This window comes from Stylophora pistillata, chromosome 3, assembly GCF_964205215.1.
Source record: "Stylophora pistillata chromosome 3, jaStyPist1.2, whole genome shotgun sequence".
Taxonomy (NCBI): Eukaryota; Metazoa; Cnidaria; class Anthozoa; order Scleractinia; family Pocilloporidae; genus Stylophora; species Stylophora pistillata.
This window is the reverse complement of record NC_142521.1, coordinates 14,327,501-14,342,233: the sequence shown is the minus strand read 5'-3', so window position 1 is coordinate 14,342,233 and position 14,733 is coordinate 14,327,501. Positions and strand designations below refer to the sequence as shown.

Below are 14,733 nucleotides of genomic sequence, written 5' to 3'. Positions count from 1 at the left end.
AAAAAAGCTTCAACAGAAAGTATCTGAGGTGATAAATGTCTTAGGAAATAAGTGCAAGAAGAATATAAGAAGATAGCTTAAAGGGCTGGTTGCCTTTGTTATGTTTACACCCCCAAAAGATTTAGAAACTCAGGAAATAAGATCACACAAGGCTAAAAAACGTGCATCAAATATAACTACAGCGATCTTTTGTCGTCAAATCAATAAAATTTTGTATTTTATCGGGCTCAGTGCGCATTTTGATTAGTAAGAAAGAGAATAACCTTAAATGACGATTTGTTAACCCCATTCTTAATTGATGGGTACTAATTAAAGAGTTGGTAGCCTTGATTACGACTTGTTCTCTTCCTTGGCCAACATTCCAATGCATACTTAAGCAAAGTATACGAGCACAGCAGCGTAGGAGCCCAGAGAGGGTCATGATCACCCAATGCTAAACAAGCAAAAGGCCCCATTTAATTTAGGTTACGATTGGAAGTCGTCAAAACGTCACAAGAAGACTTTTCTTATGTCTATCGTTTATTTATGTATAAATATGACTCTACTCTTTGTCAATTTATAGCTTATTTAAAACAAGAAAATTATGACTTTTCTCATTTCAAGAACATTGAAGACTAAGTGAATGTTTTATTACCAGGGTTGTAAAGTACGCGTGAAATCAAACATTGAAACACGTGTCTGCTATTCGGAGGCACTATGTTGAGGCACATGATGGGGATCATGGGTAATAAAATTTCCAAAAGCGCTTTCAAGCTATCGCTATCCTTACCACGATACCAAACATTTTATTTATGGGCAATCCCTCCTACTTAAGGCAGGAAGAAAAAGTTCCATTTAGACCTCTACGGTGTAATTAGTTCGTTTTTCAATATCCTACCCGTCCAAACTGTTCTTACAGGCTACTTTTTTTTTATATTTCTACAGTATCCTTTGTTAAAGTTTCCTCTCAACACTTGATCCTGAAATTCTCCCATCATGTTACCCGCGATGTCATAACGACCAACCACATAGATACATTGCATTCCATTCTGAGTGGCCTTCCCTTGTCCGATGCCCAGCTTAACGCTGTCCTTCCATACCACCTGAGTAAAGTGACCTGTTCCAGAGCTGAATCCACCTGAAGCAAAGTTGTAGCCAGGTTTGCACACTTCATCGTACCTATACAGCACAAAACAAATATTCACGTTAAAGGAAGCACCATTGGCCTTTGACATCAATCGTCATTGCTTCTACACCACATACGTTAAAAGACTTAAAAACGATACCAGTGTTTATGACCCTTACAGCTTTTGCTTCCCCTCTCATGATCAATTGATAACTTCTCGCACGAGTTGAAAATCCAGCTTTAGCATGCTGTGTTTTCAGTGTGATCACGTACCACATTTTGGTCGCAGATTCTCCTGTCAGCGGAGTACCGTTTGACGCACAGGCGTAAGCCAAATTCTCGCCTGTACTAGTTCCTCTTTCTGCCTGAGATGAGTGCAGCAGCTGACCCATGTTTGCAATTTTTTGTGCGTAGGCTTTAGCCTGGTTACTGAGGTCTCGATCCAAGGTCATCTCTTGGACACCATGTACCTTTCGATATTTATTATGCGTCTTCAACGCTTCTTGCTCAAACTCTGAATCGGCTGTAAATAGAAATTACGAATAAATGTTATACTTTTTGCCTTTTCTTCTCATCCTCACAATTTACTATTTTGTTATTATTTGCGAGTGTCAAAGTTTGCTTTTTTTTGTTTTCTTAGCCCTATAATAATTGTTGTGATCAAGCGATCTCAAGAGATTATTCCCTTTCAGTATTTCGATTCGTATTACAATTTGATCCGCTTAACACCACAATTAAGTAGAGAGAGGTCAAAAGAATGCTTACGCTGTGGCTCGTTAGAATTGACGCTGCTGCCACCAAGGGCACCACCGCCGCCACTCGGTGGGCTAGGGCTAGGACTAGGGTACGGTTCAGGTTGGGGACGTTGACTAGAACTTGGCGAAGGCCTCTGTCCCTCAGATGTTTGAGAACTTGGGAGACGACTAGGTTTTCTTTGCCAACTCCAAGGATATCTTCTTCCTCCATTCACATCAACGTCCGTTTCTGGAGTACTCTCTATTCTGGGGTCTTGGTTCATTACTTTGTTTGTAGAATGCTCTCCCGGTTCACGATTTCCTGCATTATTTCGCTCTGGATGGTGCGCTACTTTTCTAGTGTTTAAAAGTGGAATACCTTTTGCCATTTTCAAGAAGTACACTATCCTCTGATTCCTATTTTCCTGATCATTTCCCTTCGACTGATTGCTTTCGATCTCTTGAGAGGTCTTCTGATTGTGGGTTTTAGCGCCATAAAATGGTATCAGTACTTTTCCCTCATCATCATCTTTTGATTGGTCTGCCTTTGGAATCTCACCACCTTCCTCTGGGTTCCCAACTTTTATTTGGATTTGCTTATCGTGCAATGCGTTTTGTTCCGTTGAGTCACTTGCTCTATCAGTACTTACAGTCTCTTGTTCAGAACTTATTATCAATGGCTTTGTGCTTTTTTCTTCATCCTGTTTAGAGAAACCTTGGGAGAAGGATTCTTTATGTTCTGGCTGATGTGATGTCTCTTGTTCTGTTAGGGTTTCCGTATTACTGCCACTAGAAAGTTCTACTCTAGCTGGTGATATTGCTTCTTCTAGTTGTTCCACTTGTCCGTGTGCAAAGTCAGCATTACTGTTGCCAAAAGTTTCTTGTTTTTGAGCTTCGAGATTGAAGTTCTCTTCATTAGTTTCACCTCGGCTAGGTGAGTTTTCTGAAAAATTTGAGTTGTCAGAATTCACTCCATGTTCTCGTTCGTTACCGACTGGCGAGGACTCCTGTTGCTGCACTCCTTGAATGGATTCTTGTTCCTGGACTGGATTTGCTGAAGATCCCTCAATATATCTATCTTGGTGCTCAACTTTCTCATGATGGCTATAAAGGGAAGGATTATCACTTTTTTCATCTGTGGGTGAGGATGCTTCGACTGACAGGTCTCCTGAGTCTGTATGACCAAAGTTGTTCAGCTGAACACCCTCGCCATGTTGGGGTAGTCCTTGATTTTCTTTGTAGGATTCTTGTTCGTTTGATAGTCTCTGTTGAAACTTATACGAGTGGTCAGTTGGTTCGTTATTTAAACCAGGATCACGTGTGTCAGTTGGTTCGTTATTTGAACCAGGATCACGTGTGACACTACTGCCTTGTAAAGTGTCTGTTTGTTCATCGGGTTTTTGCTGTGTTTCTTGGCTATTAGTGTCTGTATTTTCATAATTCGAGGTCGTATCTACAGCTTTCCCCGAAAGTCGGTAATGCGATGTGTCCCTCTGGCTTGTAACCTCAGCTGATGGCTGGCCTTGATCTTTTGATAGCATCGCATGCTCGAGATTATTAGTCGCCGTATTATTCTCCTCCCCATTTGAAATTTGTGGCATGGTTTCAGCGGCTTCATGTTGATCTAATGGTTGCCGTCCTTCTTTTCCCGTAATTTGACCAGCTTCATAATTAGCATCAGGCTCATGTTCAGCACCATTCTTTGATTCTTCTGTGCTCTCCTTCTGAGAGCTTACATCGTTGGTAAATGAATTATCTTGTTTTGGTCTTTGATGGGCTACAATCCCTAAAAACGGGCGATCTGATGTAATGTGTAGTGTTTCTTCTTCATTTTGGCTATTATTTGGTGACTCATCTGTAACAGCCCCAGAAATAGGTGGCGATGGTTCATTTCTAGCTTCATTTTCAGGTTTTGGTAATTTCTCGTTTTCTTGACTATGAGAAGCACGACTATCTCCTTCACCATATGGCAGGAAAGATGTTGATTCGCCTTCCTCAGAGTTTCCATTGGAAAAAGTATTATGCGAACCGGACTGTAATTGTATGTCATTGGTTTGTTTTTCAGTTGATGGCTTCTTGGGAAAGGAATGGCCACTTTGTTCATATGATGGCCCCATTATAATCCTGTGGGTGAGTTCTTCATCAAATGCGCTTTCGATTATCTTATGCGGTCGAAGTTGATTAACCAAGCTTCCAAATCCAGGAGATCCTTGGCTTGGTGTTGAACTCTCTAGACGCATTGTAAAGGAATCATTTGATTTTAACTTTGGTGTTTGTCTAGCCTTATAGGCATTAACGTATTCTTGATTATCAGATTCACCTCCATCTTTTAAGTGAGACGCAATGTGCTGGCCATAATTATTATTGTGCTGATGATAGCCAGGGTGTTGTTGTTGAGGTGTATTTTCAGCCTGAGAAACTCCTTCGTTAATCTTGAAACCGTTTGGTGAAGCATTCCTTGATTCCTCCAAAGGAGCAACACCTGTCTCCTTCTCGAGACGTTCCACACCACCCAGTGACGGATCCGTAACTGTGTTAAGTGGGGAATATTCTGTTTGTTTGTCATGTGTTCTCCAGTACTCAGAAGATCCAGTTATTACGTTTGGGTTATATCCGCGGTGTCCTTCTATATCATGGTCACTCCGCCGTCCGTTGTGTAAGACACTAGACCCTAACAGGTGTGATTCTTCATCATACGCTTTGATATAGGTTTTCTCAGGTATTTTGTTGTTCACAGTTTTTTCTTCGACAGACGGATTGGTTTTGAAGGCATCAGACGGAAAATTCTCCTGGGTCTCCCCTGTCACTAAGATTTGGTGCACTCGCTCTACGGGGTGATCATTCACTCCTGTTTTGGCAGGTTGTTCGTGTTGATATTGGTAACTCTTCATTGGATTAGAATACGACCTATCGACAGAGGAAGGGTTTCTCTCAAGGTTTTCAATTTGTGACGAGGTGTCTGCCGTTTGATCAACTTTTGTGTATTTTGTGGGCTCCGGGACTTTATTATCTGATTTGTAAGGTGACACATCCAAAGAGGGTCGTGGTTTTATAAATTGATGCTGTGTGTCCTTCTCATTTGTGTGATCACCCTTTCCCTTGTCGCTTAATGGATGGCTTTCCTTTGTTGTATCATGGGAAGAAAATCCCCAGAAACCGTGCCCTGTGTTCGATACCTTTACCACGTGATCATTTCCTTTTCCTTCGTAACTGCCATTCTTATCAACATTTAGCTTTGCAGAAGTTTGACTCTCATAACTATGGGCAGGGTTGTCGCTTCCTTTCCCTGTTTTTTCGGTACTGCTTCCTTTTTGAAGTGTTTGGGTTTTACCCGACTTGGTAAATGGGACTCCATTTAACAAAGGAGCTCCTGTGAACAGTGCCTCGGTGTAGCTATAGCCACGATCAGATGGGGATCCCCTTAAAGACGATTGCAGAGTTGCTACAAGGCCTGATTTCTGTTTGCTGTAGTGATGAAGGTCTTCCTTACTTGGAGTGTCCTTCAGCTTTTCTGACTCGCCATGCTTAGAGGACAGGATCATCCCTAGTCCCTTGTGGTGGTGAACATCCTCTATGGGGTTCCCCATAAGTAACAAGTAATGGGATCTTTGGTTAGGTATGGACTCCTTTTTGTTGTGCTTCTTCTTTATAGACTTCGAGAACGTTCCTTGAGCTGTTAGGGGGAAATAAACACCGAAATCAGTTGCAAAATATAACACTGAAAGCCGTTACTAGAATTTGGAATAATTCAAACCGTTGTTACCAAAGAAAGTTGAAATAAAGTACAATTATCCAATCTATTTTCGATATTAACGTTTTCGATTAACTCACCAAAAATTAAAATTGTAAAGACCCAGGTCATCTTCAATTTACGCATCATGATAGTCTTACTGCAAATGAAAAAGGGAACATAAAGCATGTTTCCTATAGGATTTTTCAGAATATCTTAGAGAACTATTTCAAAAACAAGGTACTTATAATTACCATTTGAAGTTGACGAGAGACCACAGTATATTACGAAGTTGTCATCAGGAGAACCTCTTAACTCTTGAGTCACCCTAAGTTAACCTGGCTCGTGTGTAAGCAAAAGCTATTTCTTGGCCACTTCAAAGACAATTTACACAAAACAAGTAAAATTGTCACACAAAAAATAAAGGTATTCAGTAAATTATCTTCACGTGAATGTACTCGAACACTATTACTTCATATTTTGTTTACGCTCAATGCAGGTAAGGTCAGAAAACTCGAGTGTGTTTTAACCTTAAACAGCTGACTGGTTCCTCTTTTCTTTTATCCCTCATATCTTTGTGCAAAGAACAGTGTCAAAACTTGTCAATTTGATTAGTAATTATGATGGGTTTAAATCTACATTAACCCCGTATAAAGGCTAATAGCAAAGGAAAGTAAGGTCGAAATTTCTTAACCTGTTTTGATGTCTAGCGCTTCAATTTTATTGTGATTCAAAACATGTCTTTTCTCTGATGGTAATAAGTTCAGAATACCACGCCCACGTATATTTGCCCCAAAATCATTTCGACCACAACACTTTCACTGATAATAACTGTAGTAATGAAAGCCTCAATTTTGTACGAATTTGTGTGCGTTTGAATAAAGAGCGTAGCTAAAAAAAAACAAACAAACACACAGCGCTGTTTTTCCCAAAATTAAAATCCATGAAAAGGCAATAATAGTCTAATTGGTCTGTTTCAGATAATCTTAGTCTGGCATAAGTTGAGTTTACAATATCTCTTTAGACAGCAGATGGGATCATTGGCGAAAATGATTTCTACCGTGCATACTTATTTGTTCAAGCGTAATTTCTTTTTGGATCGTTCAACGATTGATTGATTAAGTGATTGACTCGAAAGTCATTAGCGCGTGCGCAACCGACTGGAGCCAAAACAACAGGTTATTACCTATCCGAAGAGGATCATTCATTTGCCCTCAATTTGACCAATTATGAATTGCAATAGTAGTAATGAATAGGAAGTCTATAGAACATCTGCTAAAATTGTTGAAAGTTTCTCTCCATTGTTATCATTTTTAATTCTATGACGAGTAAACATGCATGGCAGCTGGAAAACACACACAGAAAAATAAAAGATCAAAAAAGACAAACCCCAACAAAGAACACAAACACAAGAATTGGTATTTCATTTTATTTCATTTATAAGGGAAAACCAATGCTGCAATGTTCTCTTTTAACTCAAAGGAAGATGGCTCGCTCGTTCTCAACATCACTTTTTAGAGCTTTAACTGGAAATCAAGCGAGAAGATAAAAGGGACATTAGATAAGTGGTCAATTATAGCCCTTAACTCTCACACTTCACACTTTTTATTCTATTTTCAGATTATCAATATTTATATCGTCTGACCTGCAAATAGGCATAGTTGTGCCCAGCGCCATTTAAAAGTTTTGTAATAGTAAAACGAACGTTTGAAAGATAATTTTTCCTTTTAGTCAGTGACATAGGCATGCTTGGTAAAGACATTAACAGAACCCTTTCCAAGATTAACACCTCTGCCCTTACAAATGGTTTTTCGCATGCTCTACCACTGAGCTGTGGATGAGTAACTAGACCAGCACACAAGAGTCATGTTACTGGTATGACTATCGCATGAATTAATTCGTTAATGCAATGCTTTTTCATTGTGACAGAAATGTTTGTAGTGCATGCAGCTGAAGATTCGTTTCAATTAAAAATGATGGGGATTAGGTTTCAGAATCCATCCTTGATAACATTGATTGGACGGTTGCTTAGGGTTTGGTTTAGAATAAAATACTACCTCCGTGTAAAGTATAAATCTCAAAAAGAAAAGTGTTATTCATCTCAGCGTCTAAAACAGCACTTTACATACCTAGCCCACCGTGTAACTATTAATCCAGTTTCTGTACTTGCTCACTCTGGCATTGACAGAGTAATGTCCCGGATGACAACCACCGTCACCCCAACTGACCACACCCTGTAGGTACCATCTGCCGGTCCAATCCTTACATACTATTGGTCCACCACTGTCCGTGTTGCATGTGCTGATGGGACTAGAGCCACCATGACCTGTGCAGAACATGGCGTTTGTCACAGGGATACCAGCGTCCTTGTTATTTCTCTCGCATGCTGACTGACTCACTGTAGGGAGCATGGCCTGTTTGAGGATGTCCGCTTGACTGCTCCAGTCCTCAGGAATTGTCAAGCCCCAACCTTCGGTAAACAAATAAGCAAACAAACTAAACAATGGAACATTTTTTGTAATGTTCCAGGTCCATTTCATTTCTGATGAAAGGTATCTTTTAATGTTATCATCATGATACCGAGGGGTGATCCTACTCACACGTAATTCAAAAGAGTTTGATCGGACGAGGTTTTCGAGGTAAAATTTTACTTCTCTATTTCAAGCCATTTCCTTATGGATAAACGGGGGCAAGCAGTGGCGGATCCAGACCTTTAGTTAAGGGAGGGGCCGTTTTTGTTTGTGCGTCTTCACTTACCGGCTTTTCTTCTCTCCGCGTTTATTTTTTACCCATAAAAAGGGTAGGGTTAAGGAGTGGGGGAGGGTACTAGGCCCTCCGGGGTTTCCCCTAGATCCGCCACTAGGAAGAGACCTAAAAAGCTGTAAAAACCGTGTTTCATTCCTTTCCGAGTGGGCGATAGCACGTTAAACAGATAACACGTGAAAGTGTTTGTCAGCAATGGGGTTGAAGCTTTATTTTTTCCCGCCTTTGACCCTGAGGATAACAACTTTGGGAGCATCCAATTCTGTATTTTCTCAACTTCCCCTTTCTTCATGATCTATAATGAAAAATTTCTGAAAGTAGAAACGCTTGCAAAAAATTAGAAAAATCTACTTATTCCAGTGAATAGTTACCTGTGGCATAACATCTCTTTCCAGCCGGGATAATGTAGCCTTGTTTAGGAAGACAGATCAAGCCGACTTGTTGATTCAATACAGCGGGACGGTTCAGTTTTATTAACGCTGATTGTGCCGGAAAAGAATGAAACAATGTATGTCTTCGTTTGTAATAGCTTTGTTTACGTATCGTTTAACCTAGTATCAATTGATTTTAGATTCAATCTTAAAACAAAATTCTTGTACCTCGTAACTTTGAAGGCCCTTTACTACATCATATGTAAACTCTGGATCCGCCGATGCCATTTTATTTTAGCAACTTTAGATATAGGATGGAACTATTTGTTTCTCATGAGGAAGTTTCATGGAAAAACTCTAATGAAACTGTAAGATAATCTAAGAGCATAAGAATCGGGTTATCTCCTTCAAAACTCTTTATTCGTCGTAATCCTTTGCTTACTATTTCTTCACTAAGGGACTCAGTAACTGCACGCTGCTAAACTCTGTGTTAATCTTTCATTTTCTCGGATCTACAATTCCTATACAGTGTATTTCACTGATCGTTGTTTGTTTTCAAAGTGTAACTTACAATGGCATCAGTTTCCCACTAGAGTAACCAATCAGTAAGCCTGAATTACTGAGTACACATCAATTTGGGCTCACCAATATCATTGTTCACGATCGAAGGCTTATTATAATGTGGGTGTACCACAATATCCACCACTTTGAACACTTGTTCGTAATCCCCTTGTGTGCTCCTTCGGTGTTCGCCGAGAGTTATCCGAAAATCCCCATAATACTGAGGTCTCTTCGCATGATCCACGCAGTGGGCCGCTGTTACGATCCACTGTGGGCTAACCAAGGCGCCTCCACAGTGATGGCCGCCAAGATAATTCATCTGCACCATCCAAGGCCATGAATTAGGGGCTGCATTATGACCACTGATGATTCTAGTTTGCGGGCGAATTCCACAGGTTGCTGAAAAAAGTTTACGATCAAGCTGTGGCACTAAATTAACAAATAGGTAGTTGCTCTGATGCAAATGCATCTCAAATTAGAGCAGTTTTCACTTGAGTCGAAAGTGATCTGGGAAGATATTTTTTGGTATTTGGGGGAAAATGTTGAGTAATAAAAATTAAATTGCATCACTCTATAGCTTTTTGCCATAGTATATTTTTTGGAATTACGAAAATCAGATTACGTACCTTCAACGCTGGTAAGAAGCCCTGAGGAACAAGATATATATACGGTTAAAATAAAAATTTACGAATCAGAGTGATGCAAAAAACTGAGGCAAAATGTAAAAAATTCCACAATACCACAATACCTGTGATATAAAATAATTCAATAACACCAATGGAAGTGAACATTCTTTACGTCTGCCTATTTTCAGTGAACTCCTCAAACCTAATTCCGACGCTCTTTTGCACTTGGTGCGGATTGATGCTCTTGAAGAGATTTGGAAAATTTTATTCTTTCAAAATGCGAGTCATGATTTAACAGCTTTTAGACTGTTAAAATAGATTGCGAAAACTATTTTATTAAAATTTTTAGAGCAATTAAAAATAATTAAAAGTAGAGATTGTCAAGCATTTTGAAATGTGAAGACAATAAAATACTCACGTTTTTGTCATTCACAGTGGACAACCTGAAAGTAGAGGGTGCACATACCTGCTCGCTATCGAATTTTCTCGGCTTGATGGGTTACTACCATTTTCTTTAGTATGGGGCTCCGCTACGCTCACGCTTCGCGTGCACGAGTTCCGCTATAAAGGCCAAGTACACTGTTAAACGATAAAAACAGATCTATATCTTATCTGATGCTGGAAAGTGAATGGAAGCAATGTATTACTACAAGCCATTCAGTAAAAAGTTTAATAAGCTAGTTGATCCTTTCCCATTTCTTTAGTGGTCTTATTTTTTAAAAGATTTCTACAGTTTTTAGTAGAATATTGGAATATTTCCATTGTCTTGCGAAAAGCTGTTTCAATAATGTTTACATGATCGATAAAGAAGGAAATGACTTGGCCTAACAAAAATTAATACCTTACAGGATTTCCTGGAAATTGCCTATCTTATATTTTCAACCCCTTTTATCATTCTCGTTTTTGGGTTAGCTCTATGTCGAATTCCCGATCAAGAAAATACTTCTTAAATTTTAATTTAGCATTTTCAACACCTCTTTCTTTGGGTTGACTTTAAGGGTAAACAACTTATACTTTCCGTTCTCCGCACTGAATTTGTTTTATTAGATAGCATGTCCTAGGAACACGTAGCTCTCTTAAGTGCGATACCTCGGGTACTCTCTTCTCCGAATTCTCTCTTTATTTTATTGTTGTTTAACAATCTTCGAAGACTATTTTCTCCGCAGTCATCTTTCTTAATGTAATTCTTATTATTTTAATAGGTATTCTATAATTTTTATATTGCCAATCTTGTATTCGTTATGTCCAACTTTCGCTGCAAGAGTAAGAAATTTACTGTAGAAAATACTTTTGTAACGACCAAATATCTCGAAGGTATATACTTAGTAGGAGGGATCTGTTTCACGCTAGCTAATTGAGAAATGATGACGATGGATGAAGATTGATAGCTTACCAAGTGTGACCTTTACAAGCTGGTGACCAACTGACGTAAGTTGAATGAGTTGTAAAAGAATAGAGGAAATATCTCAACGACAAGAAGAGTGTTGGATTTTTATCTTACAATATGGCCCATATGCCAAGTATATAGGCCAAGTTCTCCTTGACTAAAGCGGTCAGTATCGAAATTACCAGTTTTGTACGAGAGAAATTTTCTTTTTTATATTCTATTTCGATATCTGAAGTTTTAGAAGAAAATGAAAAACAGACACTGATTTCATATTCGGCTTTGTTTGTTTCACATCTTGAACAAAAGTCAATACAGGGGGGAATCTGCTCTGCTCCAATAAAAATAACAAAAGCGACTGAATTGCTCAAGGATTTTAGGCTTTTAAATTTTTCTTCAAACGCAGCTGAAAACATATTTCATGTGACGATGAGTATCTCTTCAGGAAAGATATCAGATAGAACTTTTCCTGTCTGTTGTCAGAATAAAATTATTGTCACTTAAAACAGTTTCGGTCCATTAATAACAGCGAAATAAATCATTTGCTTGCTTTTGGCCATGAGGTAGAGAATCAATTTGCCCACTAAGCATATCATCCTGTAATTGTACGAGTTTGAGCGAGCCAAGGATTTTTACTTACTTCACATCGGGCAGCTACAGCACAATTGACCATCAGCACAGGCAGGGTGGGGCCAACCTGAACAGTCACCCCTGCACCTTATTGCACAGTATCTCAAGTCATATCCAGATATGCACTGATCCTTGGGCTCCTGTGCGACTAGAAAATGGAGATGAAAAGTACTGATAAAAGAGAGCTTTTATCTTTGAATGATTTTATGTTAAAACACCTCTTAACTCTCTGGGCAAAGTAAAGTCTTTGTTCACAACTTTATTAAGCCGCTTATATCTTTAGGAGTAATAAAGCTGTGAAAAGTTTTTAAAACATCTATATTGACAAATTTAGCCTGATTAAAGGGGGAGGGGCAGTGGAGCAGGGGGTGGGGGCGGGGAAGCAAGGAGACACCGCCGTCCTTTATTTGTCAACTTCGACCTTTGTGTAGCTTTGTCTTTCGAGGATCGACTACAGTGGCATAGAGTAGTAATGCTCTCCGTTTGTAATGCATTAGTCCACTTGTTCTAAACATTTCTGATCTAAGCGGGATTTACATGCTTAGGCGTCTAAAAACCAGCGAGATTGGAATTGTCTACTACAATTCCCAGAATGTCTAGCCTGGAAAATGAATATCCTTCACGGAAGACAGACATCGGACAAAATATGTCAAAACAAGTTGCTGGTGTATATACCAAGGGCAAATGAGCAAAAAAACATTATTTTACCTCCGGGCTTAGGTTCCACGTGACCAACAAGCAAGAATATTGCAATTACTGTGAAAGTAATGAACAGCTTCATAGTGTAACCCGACACAGGATATCAATCTGGAAAAGAATAACTGTTTAGTAAAAAATGCAGCTCCTAGAAGTTTTTCTTTTGATTGTTTCAATGCGTTTAACACTTCAAGAATTAATGTTGCTCTATATGATCCCGAAATAGATGTAAAACTTAATTGTATGGACCAAAGGCTTGTGCCCTTACGTTTCAAATGTCCATGATGCGTTTTCTCGAAAATTGATAGTCTTAGGGAACTCCTCTGAATCCTTTGCAAGTTTCCACTGAAAGAACTAGGACTTGCAAGAACCTGAATATAAGACAGAGAAAAAAGTTCTTTCCTACCTTGATGTCGATAAAAAATGATCAGGTTTGGAACGGATCTCTTGTAGAAGGTGTAATTCATTGATGTCTTTGTGATTACAGCTGATTCAGTTTCCATGACAACAACCGTGCGAGGATCAAACGGCAGAATAAATAGAGTGCGATCTGGCAGATATTACATATTATCATTTATGTAGCTTGAGCGACGGAAGGTTGACGCGTGCGTGTCTCGTCATTTGGTTTTCGCAAGTAGTTAATAATTTGCAAATGAGGGAGTTTGTAATTGAATATCTATTGTCAGTCCAAGTCAACTCAGGTAGCTATGCAGTCTGAGTAAGTCAAACAGAAATTTGGGAAAGAAACTCGAGTGATGTCGAATTGAATCAAAGGCTTGGGGCGACAAGTCGAGCTAGCAGTACAGAAATTCAGAACCCTCCTAAGTGCTTTTAACACGCGATTTGAATCTGAAACATGTATTCCGAACTCTTTTAATGTGGTGCCCAAGCCACTGGTGTGTCCCGCATACTCCTGACGTAGCCCTCGACAGCTGTGTTCTCAGTGTAGTAAGCTTTTCGCTGCGTCTATTTAATTTCATTTATTAGCTTTGCCAACAATACATACAATCAACAACAAACATATGAAAACATTGTTGTTGTTTGATTTATCATCTACGGGTTTATGTCGAATTAATTTGATGGCCTGCTCCCAGTTGGCTTGTTAGCTCAATTGGTAGAGCGCTGCACTAGTATCGCAGAGGTCAGTGGTTCGAGTCCCGTACAGGCCTGAAATTTTTTTTTTCAGGTCTGATTTTCACTATTGCTCAAATAGTGCTTTACTGCGAAGGATCATGCATATATACAATACATACAATATAGAACATGGTTAAATGGAAATGACAAAAACGGGCAGGCAACCACAACAGCAATAGTCTCCTGCAGGGTTGGGGTAGGAGACGTTAATTTCCCACACACGAGATTACTGTGTGATGGATGTCCTCCCCTGGGGTGGGATGGGTGGGATATAGGGCGCACTTAATTTGGAGCCTCGCTCTGTTGTGCGACCCTCACCACACTCTGGTGAAAGTGATTAAATAAATAAATAAATAGCCAATTACTGTGGTTCCAAGAGTATTAAAATAGTAAAACGATTACACCAATAATTAATAATTAGGAACAGCATAGAGTTGGTGTTGTTTTCAGGCTCCGACATGAATTACATTTCGTACAGATAGTTTTAAAAGTCTTGGGATTGTCAATGTCATAGATCTCGCGAGGTGCAGTCGAATAATAACACATCAAAGCACGTTTGAAGTCATTTACATTGTTCTTGCTTAGGTTAAGCTCGTCTGACAATGTGTTCCAGATTCTTATCGTTCGTACAATAAATGACCGTGGAAAGGTTGAAGTCTTGCATTTAGACACAGAGTATTTGGTAACAGCTGTATTAGCAGACGATCGTGTGTGTCTTGTAGAATGAACAATAGGAACAATAACAGCATCTATATCCACCAGACCATGGGTAATCTTGAAAAACAGTAACATATCAAAGTACTCATGCCAATAGCTAATAGGTAGTAAGGAAATAGTTTTTAGTCGTTGTTCATAACTCTGACAGCACGAGAATGATAATATCAAGATTTATTATCCAACTACACCTAGACGAGTACAAATAACGCAGTAGACGAGTACAAATATCACGCGGTATTTGTACTCGTTTATTGTAGAGTACCGGTTAAACAGGTTTTCTCG

General features: G+C 39.3%; 2 protein-coding genes across 2 annotated transcripts; both read right to left on the bottom strand.

Annotated features, from left to right (window-relative positions):
- Window positions 1-501: 501 nt before the first annotated feature.
- Window positions 502-6,015, bottom strand: LOC111330947 (uncharacterized). Its single transcript, XM_022935953.2, has 5 exons — window positions 5,824-6,015; window positions 5,671-5,729; window positions 1,871-5,512; window positions 1,379-1,628; window positions 502-1,158 (listed from the first exon to the last, which is right to left on the bottom strand). Exons 2-5 carry the CDS (start codon window positions 5,717-5,719, stop codon window positions 900-902), a joined length of 4,200 nt encoding a protein of 1,399 aa, XP_022791688.2. The 5' UTR covers window positions 5,720-5,729; window positions 5,824-6,015; the 3' UTR covers window positions 502-899.
- A 969-nt stretch (window positions 6,016-6,984) lies between these two features.
- LOC111331013 (elastase-1-like) lies at window positions 6,985-10,150 on the bottom strand. Its single transcript, XM_022936038.2, has 6 exons — window positions 10,013-10,150; window positions 9,891-9,911; window positions 9,349-9,663; window positions 8,704-8,811; window positions 7,699-8,039; window positions 6,985-7,095 (listed from the first exon to the last, which is right to left on the bottom strand). The coding sequence occupies exons 1-5, from the start codon at window positions 10,053-10,055 to the stop codon at window positions 7,699-7,701; spliced, it is 828 nt and encodes a 275-aa protein (XP_022791773.2). The 5' UTR covers window positions 10,056-10,150; the 3' UTR covers window positions 6,985-7,095.
- Window positions 10,151-14,733: the final 4,583 nt, after the last annotated feature.

Excerpts from the sequence above, each read along its gene's own strand:
- LOC111330947 (XM_022935953.2), bottom strand. The coding sequence starts at position 5,719 with ATGATGCGTAAATTGAAGATGACCTGGGTCTTTACAATTTTAATTTTT. Across the intron at positions 5,513-5,670 it reads CTTTACAATTTTAATTTTTG|CTCAAGGAACGTTCTCGAAG; the intron begins GTGAGTTAATCG and ends TCCCCCTAACAG. Across the intron at positions 1,629-1,870 it reads CAATTCTAACGAGCCACAGC|CCGATTCAGAGTTTGAGCAA; the intron begins GTAAGCATTCTT and ends TTCTATTTACAG.
- LOC111331013 (XM_022936038.2), bottom strand. The coding sequence starts at position 10,055 with ATGTTCACTTCCATTGGTGTTATTGAATTATTTTATATCACAG. Across the intron at positions 9,664-9,890 it reads GCTTCTTACCAGCGTTGAAG|CAACCTGTGGAATTCGCCCG; the intron begins GTACGTAATCTG and ends AACTTTTTTCAG. Across the intron at positions 8,812-9,348 it reads GATCGTGAACAATGATATTG|CGTTAATAAAACTGAACCGT; the intron begins GTGAGCCCAAAT and ends CGGCACAATCAG.